The sequence below is a fragment of the Xiphias gladius genome, chromosome 18 (assembly GCF_016859285.1).
Source record: "Xiphias gladius isolate SHS-SW01 ecotype Sanya breed wild chromosome 18, ASM1685928v1, whole genome shotgun sequence".
Taxonomy (NCBI): Eukaryota; Metazoa; Chordata; class Actinopteri; order Istiophoriformes; family Xiphiidae; genus Xiphias; species Xiphias gladius.
Genome location: NC_053417.1, coordinates 4868646 through 4884617, shown reverse-complemented (window position 1 = coordinate 4884617; position 15972 = coordinate 4868646). Strand labels below are relative to the sequence as shown.

Below are 15972 nucleotides of genomic sequence, written 5' to 3'. Positions count from 1 at the left end.
CTCCGTTAGTTGCCTCACAGTGATGACAGGCAATGACTCCAGGTAGTCATTGCGCCCAGATGAGAAATAGCACAGCACAAAACAATTCAGTTTTTGCGCAGATTAAACAAGCTAAATAGAAATTTTAAAGTAGTGAGCAGTTAAGGTGCTAGCAGGTGATTTTTTTAATCATCTTTGGACAGAACTACACTAGGGGTTTCCCACTGCTTTCAGTTTTTGTGATAAGATAATCATTTCCTGGCTGTAGCTTCATATTTATGATATGGGTGTGATATTAATCTTCTCATCAATAGGCATATTGCCCAAAATGTTGAAATATTCCTTTAAGTCCAACACAGCACTTCAGTGGAGCTCAAGTTGGGGAAACTAATTTTTTCCCCAGTTAGACTGGCCAGCCCAAATACACACACACCGTCATGTATCTGGATGGTGTGGAATTTAACATGCTGTGATACGATAATCCTGTTACAATAGCTTACTTCGGATGGCTACATGGGATGCTGCTTTGATCTGCTACCTAAAAGTACTGTGTCTAGCTCTATGTTGCACTCTCTCTCTTTCAGACACACATCAAACACACACACACACACACACACACACACACACACACACACACACACACACACACACACGCACACACAGCAAATACCTGAAAGCAGAGTTATGTCTACATATCTCTTATCTCAATCTCTACATGTAACTATCTTATCTATGCAGATGTTGTTCTAAAGGTGATGATACACAGCAGTTTTTGGACAATACTGTAAAAGCAGTTCTCAGATCTTGACAAACAAGGTGAGAAGCAAATCATGAACCATTAATCTATTTTAGGCAAGACATTCCACCAGTCATCCAAAAAACTTAGAGCATTAGCTCAAAAATGGATCAAGTTCAAGTCTCCAACAATCACATAGCCTGCTGCAGTCCACAGAACAAAAAGCAAATGTATTAAGCATGGGATCATGTTGGTATGCAAGTCTGTGTATGTTGGAACACTGTGAATATCAGAATGACTGGAATCTTAAAGGCTGTAGTCACATAGTGATGTAGAAGCGTGTGGGAACCAGCGTAGACTTGGCCAAAAAAATCCCTAAGATCAATTGCAAATGTTTTATGTTTTGTGAGATGTATTTGCTTTGCCAGGAAATGATTCATAAATATCCCTAAAAGGAACCGATGGTAACAGCCACAAGGGCAGGGCTGTATGGATGACAGTATTAAGTAAGTCCTGACACTTGTGTGGTTGCAGTGAATGCGAACATTAGGAAACTACCTTGATAAGAAATTGCGTAATGGTCTAAATATTTCCAAGTTACACAGATGTTTTGTTTTCCCTGTGATGCACTGTTGATTTGTCTGGGGCGTCTCCCTTCCCTCCACCCAGTTCATGCTGGGGCAGGCCTAAAGAAACTAGCACAAAAACTAAAGTATGTATGACAGCAAATGGGATGAGCTACCTTGTGTAAAGTCCCTTTGGAGTCTCCCAGGAAGGCAATGCTGTGTCCGTCTCTGACACTGACGGCCACGGCAGTAAGACGGGCGGCTGAGGTGTGCCACACAGTTTTAGCTTCCAGCGATGCCCGGCTTGCCATCGGACTAGGGGTGTGGTCAGAGCCGCAGGGATACGCCTTCAAGGTATTCTATAAAATTTGGCCACAACAGAAAGTTTCGTTAGCTGATTTGTCCTTCCATTTGTCTTCCGTTCTTTCCTTCTATTGCCTAATAGCCTCTGAATCCTCTTAATTCATCATAAGAGGATTGCACCAAAGGTTAAAGCAGACTCATTCAGAGACAGAAAACTTGCCCTTTTGGTTTGGCAAAACAAGTGCTCCAAATCCTGCCTTCCAGTAAGTCTCTGAGCTCTGGCTCCAGATAATTGGCCCTGAAGGAGGAAGTAGAATGGGACATCTCGTTTTAGCCTACTTAGAGTTCGTTTATTAAAAAATAAGATGGGTGGGGACTGTGATCTAATACATCTTTCCTGTCCTCTCTTCCTTCAATCATCTGTCCATTTTTCTTTCAGCATCTTCTTTCTTTAGATCATTTCTCCCTTTTACTCAACAATCTTTTTATTCCCATGTTTCTATTTCCCCCTCCTTTCTCTCTCTCACTCTCTTTTCTCTTATGTCAGTGGGTTTCAAAAGAACTCCAATCCTTCCTTGTCAGTGCTCATTAAGCAGCAGCACAGCTGATTCAGGGTTAGTTTGGTTTATTGATCCCTAACGATCCCATTAAATGTTTCTGAGGGCTGGCAGGACCTGAGCGGCTGCGGGGCAGCAGTGTGGGGGGTCACTGGAGGGCTGCAGCTGGGCAAAGCTACTCCTGGGGCATCTGTAAGCAGTGGGCTTTTCAATGACGGCCTCATTACAAGATTTCCAAACATCCATTATCTATAGCAACTATTTCTTCCAGTTTCTCAATTTAATCTTGCCAGTTAAGTCATCCCTTGTTACTAGGTTCCTCTCTCTGTTTTGTCTTTCTTGGAACACTGAAGCCAACTGAGGCAATATACTCGAGGTACAAGAAGACAGGAGAAAATAATTCATAAAGATGGACAGCCCTTCTGTGTGCACTAAAAGGTAATTATCCATGCTGTAATAAGCACACAAACCAGAAAACACTAACATGCAATTCTGTTAAGGGGAACAGAGAGAAACTGTAATCTGAGAGTCTCATATGAGCATGCTATTGACAGATTCATTGTTTTAAAATCCCCAAATATTTGCTTTTCTCCCATCAAAGGAAAGGTGAGCTTCAACATCAGGTTGATGTTATTGATTAAAACCAAAAGACATTTGATCCCCCTCCCCTCCCATATCCTTACCAAGGGCAAGTTGGCACAGCTGGACTTGACCTCGTACTCTATGTAGGCCACCTCTCCTCTTCCCTCCACCCGCCCATCCTGGGTGTAACACAGGTCACGGGTAGAGTCGATGTGCCTGTCAAGTTCATCCAGAGGGTAAACGCACAGAGCCGAGGCATCCAAGGGACTGTTGTTTGTGGAGCTGATGTGGGTGGAGAAGACTCCCAGCAGATCCTCACCTTCCTGGCCTGCACCTTGTCCCACCTGTTGCAACAAAGGCATGGGAAAAACTTGGGAAAGTTAAACACAGCAAGTATCAGTGGATCATTGATGTAAATCCATTTTTCAAAGCAAGACAACAAAGAAATTCTAAAATTCAACTATTTTGAGTTGTTGCTCCCTACATGATAAGTTTTTCCGAGTACTTATATGTTAATATCATTTGAAGAACTATATCTCCATATACTGTAAATTCATAGAAGTACCTGGGCTGCCTGAAGCAAGTTGTACGTCCTTGAAGGAGAGGTTGGGGTTCGGCAAACAAGAGGAACTTCCACATAGGAATAGTAGGATGTGTCATCTAGGCACACTCGAGCGGCATAGGTCCGGTATTCTCTCGATGCTGACTTGATGTCACGGCGGTAAAACAAGAAGTACACATATTTACGCCGTGTGAACGCTGTCACAAAATGGTGGTCGTATTCAGACAGACGCCCAGCTACAGCCAGCTTAGCTGTCTCCTCGTAGGAAAAGATGGGTTCTGATGAAAGGTGGCGGGTAGAAATGGGTGGATGGCTAGCAGTATAGCCCCTCCCCACATACATTACTGTCCTTTCCCCACCACGAAGCCCCACCACCAGCCCCACAGTTGAGACTGACGGATCATTGGCCGCAACATACTGCGTATCCACGGGCCTCTCGGTGGAGAAAAGAACTTTTTTGATCGATGATAGGCTGCGTTTCTGGCAGGTGCCCTGGTGCACTGAGCCACAGGTGATCAACTCCAACGCCTTTGGATCCACCAGCAGTAATTTGTTGTGATTACTGGTTCTCCGGGCCTGGGGACAGTTGAACTCAGTGACAGGGGGAAGGCAGTCTTTGCTGTCGCTGACAGGGCCGGTCATCTCTTCTTGTTCCAGCCGGAGTCCATCTAACCCGTCCAGCTGGAAGAGGTGGTCCCTGGCCCCCACGTACACTGTCCCCACAGAGGGGTCTGGGTGGAGCACCAGGTGCTGGAATTCAGTGTCATTACGAGAAAAACCGGGGTAGGTGCGACCATGGGCAGAAACTAAGACGATGGGGATGAGGAGCAAGAGCAAGGTGGAGTTCAGAGCCTTCCCATGTAGCATGGCAAATATTCTGATGGAAAAACAGAGCAGGGTCACAGGCCTGCACTAACAGATCAACATCAACATTTAATAAGGCTAAAAGCCACTTCCATATACAGTAGTTGAGTATAGTGCTAGTAAAAGAGTTGTAGAAAGCTTAGGTTTAGGCTGAGAAAAATGTTAAGATGTGGTGAGAAGATCTTAGGAATTTAAGCTAGCAAGAAAATGCTCTTTTTCTTGCTATGTTTTTTTACTATATTCAAAGCACACACACGATTGATATTAAATTCAACCGTGAAAGAATACTGAATATTAAAGGATAACTGTTGATATTCTAGATTTTTCTTATGTCAACAAATCCTTTGAAAAGACCAAAACAAACAATGAATACATGGCTACACAGACATGTATTGTCTGTGTAGCCAAAGCCTGATATGTCTTATTCCTTTGCACCATAGAGCTCCATTGTTGTCTAAAAACGATTAAAAACACTTTAATGAGCCACGCTGTTGCACTGGGTGACACATTCCTTCATTATCATAAACATTGGTCAATGCCATATATACACTCCTAGTGGTGCTAGTACTCGTTAACATACCAAATCCGATTCCAACAAATTAAGTCACCACTATTTACTCCTCTTTGTGTAATGTCTGCTAAAAACTACAAGCTTGGGAAGTTGGAAAGTACTGAGAGACAGACTAATGCACTGTTGATTGGTCATTTTATGGGTTTTATTTACAAAAACAAAAATATACAATATTACCAGCCCCATCCTTTAAATGCAATTTTCAAGGTCCAAGTACACTTTTAGGAATGACTTCTCACCATCTATGTTCTTTGTTAAGCTGAAGAGTTCTTCCACCTTATCACCTGGAATCATATCCCATTCCTTTCCTCTCTGTCTGTAAATGATTATTAATCTGTGAACAAAACAGAGAGAGAGACAAAAAGACAGACTGAGACATGACTCAGAGATAGACAGAAGCAAGATTTAATATGACTTTCTCATCAGAGTACTCATCATAATGTCATAACATCTGGTATATGATTACACACACAGTGTTTATAAGTTCACCACTATGTAGATTGTATTCATTTGATTAAAAATACCCATGGGTGCAGTAACCCTTACAGCTGGAGCATTCAAAACAACAACTCTCATTTCCCATTTCCACAGCCATCACTCAACACCTCTGGGTAAGTGGTTTGTGGACACTGAGAGCCATCGCATTATCGATAAAACCCCTTTAAATTATTGAAGAGGTTCCTCAGACCTTTCACTGACCTCACTGAGAAAGGTCACATAAAAATAAATAAATAAATCCTGCACACCATAGTGTACGGAGCAAGCTTTAAACTGGGGGTATGTCAGAGCTCAAAAAGAATTAGATACACAGAATATTAATTATATTTAAAATGAGCCCACACAAGCTTATGATATTTAGGGTAAATGCAATATTGTGCATGATTTCTTTGCAGTGTGAACAGATTGCTAAGACATTAGAAATGCGGTGCCATCTCACCTAACTGTCTACCCCCTGGGGCTGCAATCAGGACAAAGTAAAGGGGGGTTTGAAAGGGAGGAGGCCAGGAATCTGTGTGCGCGGATGTGAATGTGTGTGTGTTTGTGCATTTGTACATAACCAGGGGCCATCCAGGAGCAGGTGCATGAGTCGTAGTATCTGTCTGGTAAGTGGGTGAGTGTGTCTCAGGCCTCCTCTTTACTTATTCACGAGCCGCATAAGAAGCGTAAGAAGTAATAACCTCCACGCCCACTGTCAGTGGGTTTGAGTCGAGTGTGTATGTGTGTGTGAATGTGTAGAGGGGTGGCCATGACAGTGTTGACAATGTCATTAGTTTGGTTGTTCAGTTGATCAGAATGTCCTACTCTTTGGACCATAATGGTAAACCTTAACACCTATTCATTGGATTGCCATAAAATGTTTTACAGATATCCGTGGTCCCCAGCCACAGCTGTACTTCTACAGCTTAGTGCTGTTTGGTACAGCAGTGATATAACCCTGTCTCCTACAAATAATGTTTCTATACAACTAAACTGCAACAGCAGATACGTCTTGTAGGAAATGTAATTGCCGGCTGGATTATATTCAGAGGCAAATGTTTTTTAATGAATGAAGCGCTACATTTACCAAAGGCAGCTGAATCGCCAGAGGGGATGGTGGGCGTACAGAGTGCACAACTGTCACTCCAGAAACTGGGCTTCGCATCCAGAGTCCCCTCTGTGGTTAGGTTAGGGCAACAAAAGTACTCCAGTTAAGGTTAGGGAAAGATGGTGGAAGTTACTGTGAACTTTTTCTGTGGTAAACCATAACCTTAACCAAATTCTTTGAGTACCTGAACATAACCATTAAAAAAGGATAATCATGCTGTAGTAACTACCAGTGGATACTATAGATCACACATTTTGGTCAAACAACAAATTAGTTGACATTTTAACAATTTACTGATATGTTCTGTATCAGAATATTTGCCACTTTCCAAATATGTTAATTAAACTTAAAATGTATTTGGTGGGGCTGGTAATTTTTAGGAGACAGGCTGAATGACAATGCATATTTGCATTTACATTGTGAGCATGTAAATATTTAGCTCACACCACTGTAGTACAGCCTCACAGAGCAGCTAGCACAGTAACAGAAGAGTCTTAGGGTTTATTCAGCAGAAGAGCAAGCCTCTTGCACTGCATGTTCCATTATGTTATGGAAATCCTGGCGGTGCTGTATTAAATGGTGATGTGGTCTTGATACAGTATGACACCAAATTGAGATTGTACAGTTCTGGAGATTCAGAACCACATGTAATTAATTTTTTGTCTATCTTTCAGTTCAAGCAGTGGTCAGTGATTCGTTGCACCCACAAACGTCGGGAGCTGTGCTCAAAGCCCAACAGATTTTGAACTTTCGGCATACATCCAGGTCCAGTCAGCGCACTATGGCCATCCACACAGAGCCGTCTCAACATTCCACTTACACAGAATAGGTTAACCTCACGCAAAAGCTTTTTTTTCCCCGCAATATTGAGAATATGCCTTTAGTCTTATCAATAATAGATGTTAAAGCACAATCTACAGCTACAGGATAAGACAATTACTAAAATATAGCATAATGCACAAGTAGAGAATAGGAAGAAGTAAAAGGAAGAGTATTTCTTTCAAAAATCTTGCTCTAAGATGGCAGAAGTCAGTGTGTTGGATTGAAATTCGTTATTTTTTGATACAAAGATCATTAAGCCACTGACAACAATCACTACAGCAAATCTAAGACTAAGAGGGTTTATTTTTGTTTTACAGCTGAACGTACTGAGATAATTTAACACTTTCTAAAGCAAATCTACTTTCATTCAGTAGATTCAACTCAATTAAAACTAAAAACAATTACTGTGTCAAATACCGAAGCTAATAACTTGTTAAGCTGGATATGTTTTGCCTTGTCCTGCCTCTGTAACAGAGAGCCTGGGAACAATTCTAGACAAATTCTCACTGTTACTCTGAGCAGGCGTCCTCACCTGCTCTTTGACCGACCATCATGCCACGGTCAACATATTTATAGCCTAGGGCGACCCCATCGCCATGGGAACTTCCTCTTACCAACCAGCAATGACAGGCTTCCTACGAACTACCATGACATCAGACTGGATGACTGTGGTGTGGGACAAAGTGGATATGGAGGGGAAGAAGAGAGACATGAGAAATACAGCTGTGGTTGATGTAAAAGAAGAGGGGAAGTCCAATCTGGAATATTTCTCTTGACATCCAAGACCTTTTAAGGCTATGCAACATTTTCACTTCTAAAAACAAGAACAAATCCATTATTCTTATAAAAGTCTGGATCCTAGAGGTTCATCTTTATTCACTACATCTGACCGTCTACTGAAAGTTTACTGAAAGTGAAACATCTACTTTTCCTCTTAATGTGGAAGCGTTATGTAGAAATACCAACATCACTGCCACCCTTTAGAGGAGCAGAGGGGCGGTTTCTCCCATGCTGTTCACCAACAATCTCCAGAGTTCATCAGTTCTGTCTGGTATGCAGCATGTTCGGCCATGGGGCACAGTCCAACAATCTATAAATAACCTCTAATAGCCCATTAGACTTTCAGCTGAATTGAAGAGGGGGGGATGGTGGTCACAAAGCAACTACGGAGTAAATATTAATATGCAAGCAAATCTATAAATAAACATATATGAGTGATTTCCTCCGATTCGTAGTCACTGTGGAAAAGCCTCTGAAACAGGAGTTTGACTAAACTTTCTTTTAATTTCTGATGGCAGGGGGACTTACCCATCCTAATCAACAGTGTGTGTGTACCACCAAGTATATTTATTGAGTTCTATAAACTCCTCAGAATGTGGTCCTATCAGTGAACGTTTGCCCTAACCATTCTTATCTGTCTCACGTTCTCTCTCTGTTCATGTTAATTAATCACTGAGAGAGTCTGCTGTGCAAGTTCATTTCTAAAGCTCCTAATGAGCCATGACAGTCCACTGAATGCCTAAGACCTCATAAAATATGTGGGGTCAGCAACGCTGGGACAGTGGGGGACAGTGGGCCCAGAGCCATGGAGCACTGCCTTGCATTGTTATGTTCTGGTGGGTCGGCTGGCGTCTTGCCCGAGGCCCCAGACTCTGCAACACTAGCATCTGTGGATCCCATCCAGTGAGTACAGTAGAGAGAGTAGCACAGGGTCTGTTTGAGATTAGCAAGGCCTTCAATGACAACACACAGGATACCACTGAGAAGATAAAGAACAGGCACATGCATTTTCCAGTAAACATTAGTAACTGATTTAAAAGGTAGGGAGTGAAAAAAGTTGGCGTATGTGTTTGGGTGACATTCATGAGACTGATAAAGTTAAGCTGAGAACAACGTGACTGAAAAGTCTGAAAATACATTTTTGTTGCCCTTACAGGAAAATTGCAGTAGTTTCTGTGTTTTTCAACTGCAGGATTTTAATGCTGAGGAAGATTGTTGACTGTTAGGAAAACATAAATAAAGTAGAAAAACCATACTGTTATCTCCTGTTTTTTCAGTAACTCACTTCTAGCAAAAACATCATCACTGCGAACCTTCTGTTCACCACAATGACCACTCTATGTTGGAGATTGAATAAAAGAATGTAAACATGGCAATTGCAAAGCAGTATTCTCCTGTTCAGAAACAGAAGTTACCTGGATGTAACTCCGGTTCTATGAATATCTTCATAGACCACCATCGCTCCGCATCACAAAGTAAATGAAAGAATTTAAAAACATTGTTACTGATCACATATCCTACATCTTTCTAGTGATGCAGTGGTGCCATTAGTGGGTGAATTCTGAGGCTTAACTACAAATCAAAACCTATGCAGTAGATATCTAAGGCAGGACTCCTGTTGATCCCTTGCGCCAAGTATAAATCCAGTTTTAGTGTAACACTTTTGGGTCATACATTTGTTGCGCCTGTGTTTGTCGCAAATGAATGACAAAAAAGAAAGCTGGTTGCTCAAAGGTTAGTACTCACAAGACGCATTTCAGCTTGTCAGTAGCATAGCTTGTTAACGTTAAACCTTAAACAAAAGCAGCGACAGAATTTACTTCAACTCCAGAAGACCACTGATCACTTCAATTCCACTGAAATAAATTACCAAGAAATCGCTAACCCAATGGTACGACAGGTGACCAAAACTCCAATAAAAAAGCTACAATAAGTGTGACCCTAACTGCAACTGTCAGTTTGAACCTAAACACATAAATGTGTAACCAAGTTCACTTTTCCAATCTACTTAAGACTAAACACAACAAACTGGAGGTGTGATCACGCCCTTCATGTCGCTTTTAATTCACATTTACATCCAGGAACGCATCCATATACAGTATAGTTGCCGATTGTGTGTCCCTACTTAGATGGTTAGATCAGTGAAAGCGCTAATATTATGAGAGGCAGATGTACACGTTTGGCCCCTCTCCATTTCCGTCGCCTTCTTCAGGGTCAATGGCCATCTCTCTCCCCTCAGTTCACATGCAAACACAGAGGGTCTCTCTCTTGGTCCCTCCGGTGTGCTGAAGGGGCTCTCTGTCTGCTGCTGGAGGGAATAGTGTCCCTTTCACAGCTCTGTGACCAAGTGGCTGCACTGAACGGACACAGGATAAAAGCCACTTCCCTCCAAAAAAGAGTCTACACACATATCTACATGAGTGCCGAGACACAACCAACTTTTTCATGTGCACACACCCACACACAGTCACTTAGCTCATTTTATGACAGGATCCTTTCACTCTGGAGACAGTAAGGCCCTCCCTGGGAAAAGCAGGTGTTAAGCCTAGCTGCTTGGTACAACATGACACGCACGACCTGAAATCCACTGTAAAACCAATGGGCTTTCATCTGCTGTGATCTGTTACCGATAATGTTTCATAATCTCTATTCTATACATGACCATCATTCAACAAACAAGCTCATTTTTTTTAATATGCATAATCACTGAGGACCAAAATGGCCATTCATGATACAATGGCAGCTTCATCAATATGCCACTGTGAAAAATAGGAAACAATGTGCTTTTAACTTTATTTCTCCAGAGTGTTCAACATTAAATAATTAAATGAGTTAATTCATTCATAACATTCATTGGGGACATTTTGACAAGTCACAGTAGAAAAGCACTGGTGTAAATAATAAAATGAATGATGCACCAAACGGTGCACCAATGAATGAGCTCCATTCTGACCATGTTCTCAGGTACCGTGTTCTGGGCAAGTGACGGACCTCCGGCAGAAGCTACGTGGTTACCACGTCAGGGTTTTTATTCTAAAGATATTTCTCAGAGAAGGACACATAACTCTTTCTCTGGTTTTTGCAGCTTACAGTTTTTGAAGTTGCTGAGAAAGGCAGAGGACATGGAAATAGTTGAATATGGAGGGGATGGTAACAATGCAACTGTCATGAAAAGTAACATTATGATATAAAAGGGTCATTAAGAAAACTGCCATTACAGAATATAAACAAACTTATGAAAAGGGGCTTTTTTAAAATAAAAATGTGTAAAATGAAACAAACATTAAGTCAAGAATCATGAACCAGATAATGGAATAACGTTTCATATTGATGAGTTGAGTTTTATTTTACCATTTTATTCAACAATTTATTGGTTTTTTAATATATTTTACTATATTTGTTAATATGACTGTATTAATTCGATAATGCTTTATTTATTTATTTATTTAAATAATTAAAAGTATTGGGGTTTATATATTCTCACATCCTGCAAATTCTGAAATCGTTATTATATACACTAACAACAAATCTACTGTACACCACTCAGACACAACATTAAAACCGGTAACTGGTTTTAATGTTGTGGCTGATCAGTATTTACTATTGAATTTTTGTGAATTTTTAATTTTTCAAATCAATACGGATGAGAGCAGATTGAGAATTTCATTGAAAGGTGCAACTGGTTTCTCTGAGCATATGACCACAAAGCCTTTGACCTTCTGACTTTGACTAGAAAGAAGAAACTGGTGCTGTCATGGAAATATGACAGACTGGAACTGATTGTGCTGTAATTCTTAAGTTCAACATTCAACAGCAACAAGGATCAAAGAGCAGTCAGGAGGAAGTAAAAGCAGGGGGTAGACAGGCTTAATGAGAGAGAGAGAGAGAGAGAGAGAAAAGAGAGAGAATGATTGACAATAACAGCTGAAGCCCAATTTAACATTTTAACCAGGGACAGGCACACGCCTGTGGGACCCACATTGCCCTACAGTGCAGTAAAATATGGCCACTTTTTCTCTGTTATGAATCTAAAAGTACATGTTTGAATTCAGTTTGATGGAAATACTGGGTCCTCACAACCCAACCTCCCTCAAACAGTATAATGTGAACCAAAACTAAAATAGGACCATTTAGCTAAATTAGGATGGCGTGCCCTGGTTGTGTGTTTTCATTATCTTGTGTGTGTGTGTGTGTGTGTGTGTGTGCATGTGTGTGTCTGTGTGAGAGGAAGCCTCAAGAGCCTCTGCTTACAGGGTTGGACCACAACAGCGCGGAAAGCAGCCAACAAATCCCGCCACAATTACAGACCTCAGTTCTCTGGCCTCCTGTAGGAGAGTCAGCCAGTTGGCTACACCCGAGAATGACAATGTGAGAAAACGAGAGGAATGGATGACGAAGCAGAAGGAAAAAAAAAAAAAAAAAATCATAAAAAGCATCTTCTTACAAAATATCTGAAAGTACAGTTGCTGTTACAGTATTATTTATCCCACCTTTGTTTACTTACTGGGCCACACTGCTTTAAGTTTTTCTCAGGTTAATGTGGATAGACAGTATAAAAGGGTACTTAAATTGATGTAGGGATGCAGAGAATATTTAAATAAAAAGCATGGTACCTAGTTATTTAGAAATGAACAAACTATGCTTTCAAAACAAATTGCATCTGCACTGGACTGTAATGCACGGGCGGGTGGAGGCAGGGGGGGGACTGGGCTCCCTTCTACGTTTTCCTCTGGTGCACCTGTTCAGGCTCAGATACTGTAGTTTAATCTGGAGATTAAACTAACTGGGTTATGTGACAGGCCGTTCAATGCGGCCACAGAGATTGATCTACAGACTATAGAAACTGTCCTTGTGCCTTCCATGCCTTCCTATTGTCCCCACGTGCATTTATATCTTTAACCGCTGTTACCAAAACACAACCATGGCATATCCACTTTTTGAGGAACAGTTCAACATTTTAGAAAACATGCGTATTCACTTTCTTGCCAAGAGCTAGATGAGAAGGCTGATAAAAAATTTTTTTTTAGAGAGCAGTTGTTAGAGTGGGATAGATCTTCTCATCTAACTGTCATCTAATTCTCAAGACAGCTAATAAGCTCACAGTATTTACCAAACTGGTGAAAAACAACTTTAAACTCAAACAAACCTGAAATGAATATCAAGCAATCGGAAACTGACCAAACTAGTGTACAGTAGTCTTGCCAAAAGGGTCAAATATACTAGGACCACCACTGATTTGAGTATTTACTTACTTCTAATGTAGAAGAAACAAATGTTGATTCCACTCGTAGGATGGACAGTATTTGAGGTTTAAAGTCACTGTCATATACACGGAATCTATCCGTATAATTTTCAGCGCTATTACCATAGTAAAGGGGAAAATTTACTGGTAAAACCAATGGACAAAGGCATTTTCATTCTGTTTACAAAAAGAAAAGCATGCCTGAATAGCTTCTCTGTGGCTAGTTTGGGGTTTGAATTCAGACTGGCCATATGCTCTAATGAAGCATCACGTCATCGCGGACGCGCTGGTATGGTCATTGTGTGGAAGAATGCTAGGGAGGTGGCAGTAGGACGTGCATGCGTATTCATTTGTTTGTGGATGGCCTGCATACATTACCACCTACGGTTTGTACAACCACATCTCCACTCCAGGTCTCACACACACACACACACACACACACACACACACACACACACACACACACACACACACACACACACACACACACACACACACACACACACACACACACACACACACACACACACACACACGGCTGCCTGTTCTTTCACAGCACTCAATAGCCTGAGAAAGCCCTTTGTCGTCCTTCGTTGTCGTGACGACGTGCCTGGGTCGAGTGAATAGAGAGTGGAGGTCCAGCTCACCCAGTCTGTGGGCATTTTAATCAGCTTGTCACACTGTCTGTGGCTTAACAACACTTGTGCTTGATTCTGTCACTCTATGTCCCTTTTTTTTTTAAGCACATCTTCAGCAAAATCACTCCAGTCTCATTTTATGATTCAGAGAGCTCTGGGAAACATCACGCATGATTTTCTGTTGTATTATTGAATACAAGTGCCATATCCAGCCACAAGACCATGGTAAACCAGAGTTTTATTGCTAATAAGCCTGGACTGAGGGCGGAAAATCTGGTCTGCTGTCTCCCAATCCTCCAGTGTAATAAGTTTTACGGTCAAGAAACATGCAGTGTGTCTTCTCAAAAGCCAAGATTAAGCCTAAAGAAACCCCTATCTATTTCCTGTAGAACTTACTGCCGGGTGTTTGAGTTTGGAACTGGGATCTTAGAACATGATTTGTTTTATTCATGAATGAGTTTGCAGCTCATGACCCTTGGCGAACCTTTGACTCATAACATGCTAAGCGGAGCCAGTCCTGCATCCCCTTTTGTTTCACCGTTCTAAACAAATCCCCTTGCCTGTCCCTTCCTCTCTCCAACAGGCCTGGTATCTCAGGCGCCTATCTGGATGCCATGCATTTTCTAAATGTTTAGTCAGGGACCCTTTGCGGCTGTTGTCACTACATGATGGCTGGTGATAGACACCGCAGCATTATATATGATTACATCATTCATTAACTAGGAAAATATACTCTAGAGGTAAGGATAGACTATGCATCTCTTTAATGGTCAAGCTGAAATTTGAATTCTCCTCACTTTTTGTATAACAAATATAAACTACAATGATCCTGCAGCTATTTCCAAAGTCTTCCATTTTTGAAAAGAGGATAAAAATGTTTAGTAAATATCTGTAGAAACACAAATAAGCTTCAAGCCTAGGGGTGGGTAGGCCTATTTCCCATGGCAGTAGTTGACTGACATTTGATAGCCATATTGCTAGGAGACACGCTGTCAACTGCTATATTGCTCTACTGACTGGTGCACCTCATTCTGTATATCCTACAGAGAGCCTAGGCTTTCTATAGGATATCCAGTATGACGTAAGTCATGACATCATGTCTGCGCTAGCCTCTGTTACACCAGCTACACCAGTTACTTTCCATACTTTCCAAATATCACCTCCACTACAGGGCTTGATAAAAGAAATTGAAAGCTTTGTGATTTAAATAAAGTAAAGGATGTTTAGTTTGTGAACACAGAAGAAACTACAGCTCCCATGAAAACACTAGAAGTGCAGCAGCGCTTACATCATCGCAACTTGACTTCTTCCAGATCCATAGAACTCACTGACGAAAGTCATTTTTTCAACTTTCTATTTGAAATCTCTGCTGTCAACAAACGTCCACAGTGTTCAGTCCTCTCTGTCCTGCTGTTCCCACAGACATGTCTGAGCTAGTTGCGGCCTCTTCTCTTCGTGCGCAAGCACGAGCGCCTAGGGCGCTTTAGCCCACGACTAGGACTCATGGGAAATGGTGTTCATTAAATGCTGCTAAAAACAAGTATTGATAAACAAGGATATTAGATCATGTTTCAAAAAACTGCAGTCCTTATCTAAACATATGAAGCAAGCCACACAACATACTGTTGAGAAAGCTGTATGTTTAGTTATTAGCGCAGATAAAAATGCAATTTTTAATGTATTTTTCTTACTTCTGGACCAGCTTGCTAACATTAACATCCCGTAAGCTCAGCACTCCGTACATTACATCGTAATGAGTAACTATTTCATTATCAGCAAATGATTTTTTCTGCTGAAACATTATAAGCTGCTGGCTGTAGATAAATGACTTTTAGCTTGTAACTATAATATACTCCAAGGGAAACTGAGATCCAAGTTAATTTGCGTATTAGCTTTATGTATTTTGAAGCAGTGCCAATTGGTGCTTGCAGTCAGCAGAGTTGGGAGTGGTGACCTGAACTTGCAACCCTACTGGCAGCCTGATGAAAGAGCTGTTGTAGGATCAGTTCTATAGACACACTGACTGCTCTGTCTGTCTGGTGAAAAATCAAATATCAGCGTGGGAGTCTGCAACCTTTCGGGTGTTTTGTGAGTGTGTGTGTGTGTTTGTGTGTGTCAGACCTGAAATAGATGAAAATTTTCTATTAGGATGAATATAACACATAATGGTGACCCTTTCAAAATC

General features: G+C 41.3%; 1 protein-coding gene across 2 annotated transcripts in view; it reads right to left on the bottom strand.

Moving 5' to 3' along the window:
* LOC120803754 (plexin-B1-like) overlaps positions 1-15972 on the bottom strand; it is a 67900-nt gene that overhangs the window by 30038 nt on the left and 21890 nt on the right. For both annotated transcript variants that reach the window (XM_040152609.1, XM_040152610.1), the window contains exons 2-5: positions 4960-5054; positions 3289-4162; positions 2825-3067; positions 1458-1640 (exon numbers count right to left, since the gene is read on the bottom strand). In XM_040152609.1, coding sequence (XP_040008543.1) covers positions 1458-1640; positions 2825-3067; positions 3289-4152 — 1290 coding nt within the window. In that variant the 5' untranslated portion in view covers positions 4153-4162; positions 4960-5054. The remainder of the gene's footprint in view (positions 1-1457; positions 1641-2824; positions 3068-3288; positions 4163-4959; positions 5055-15972) is intronic.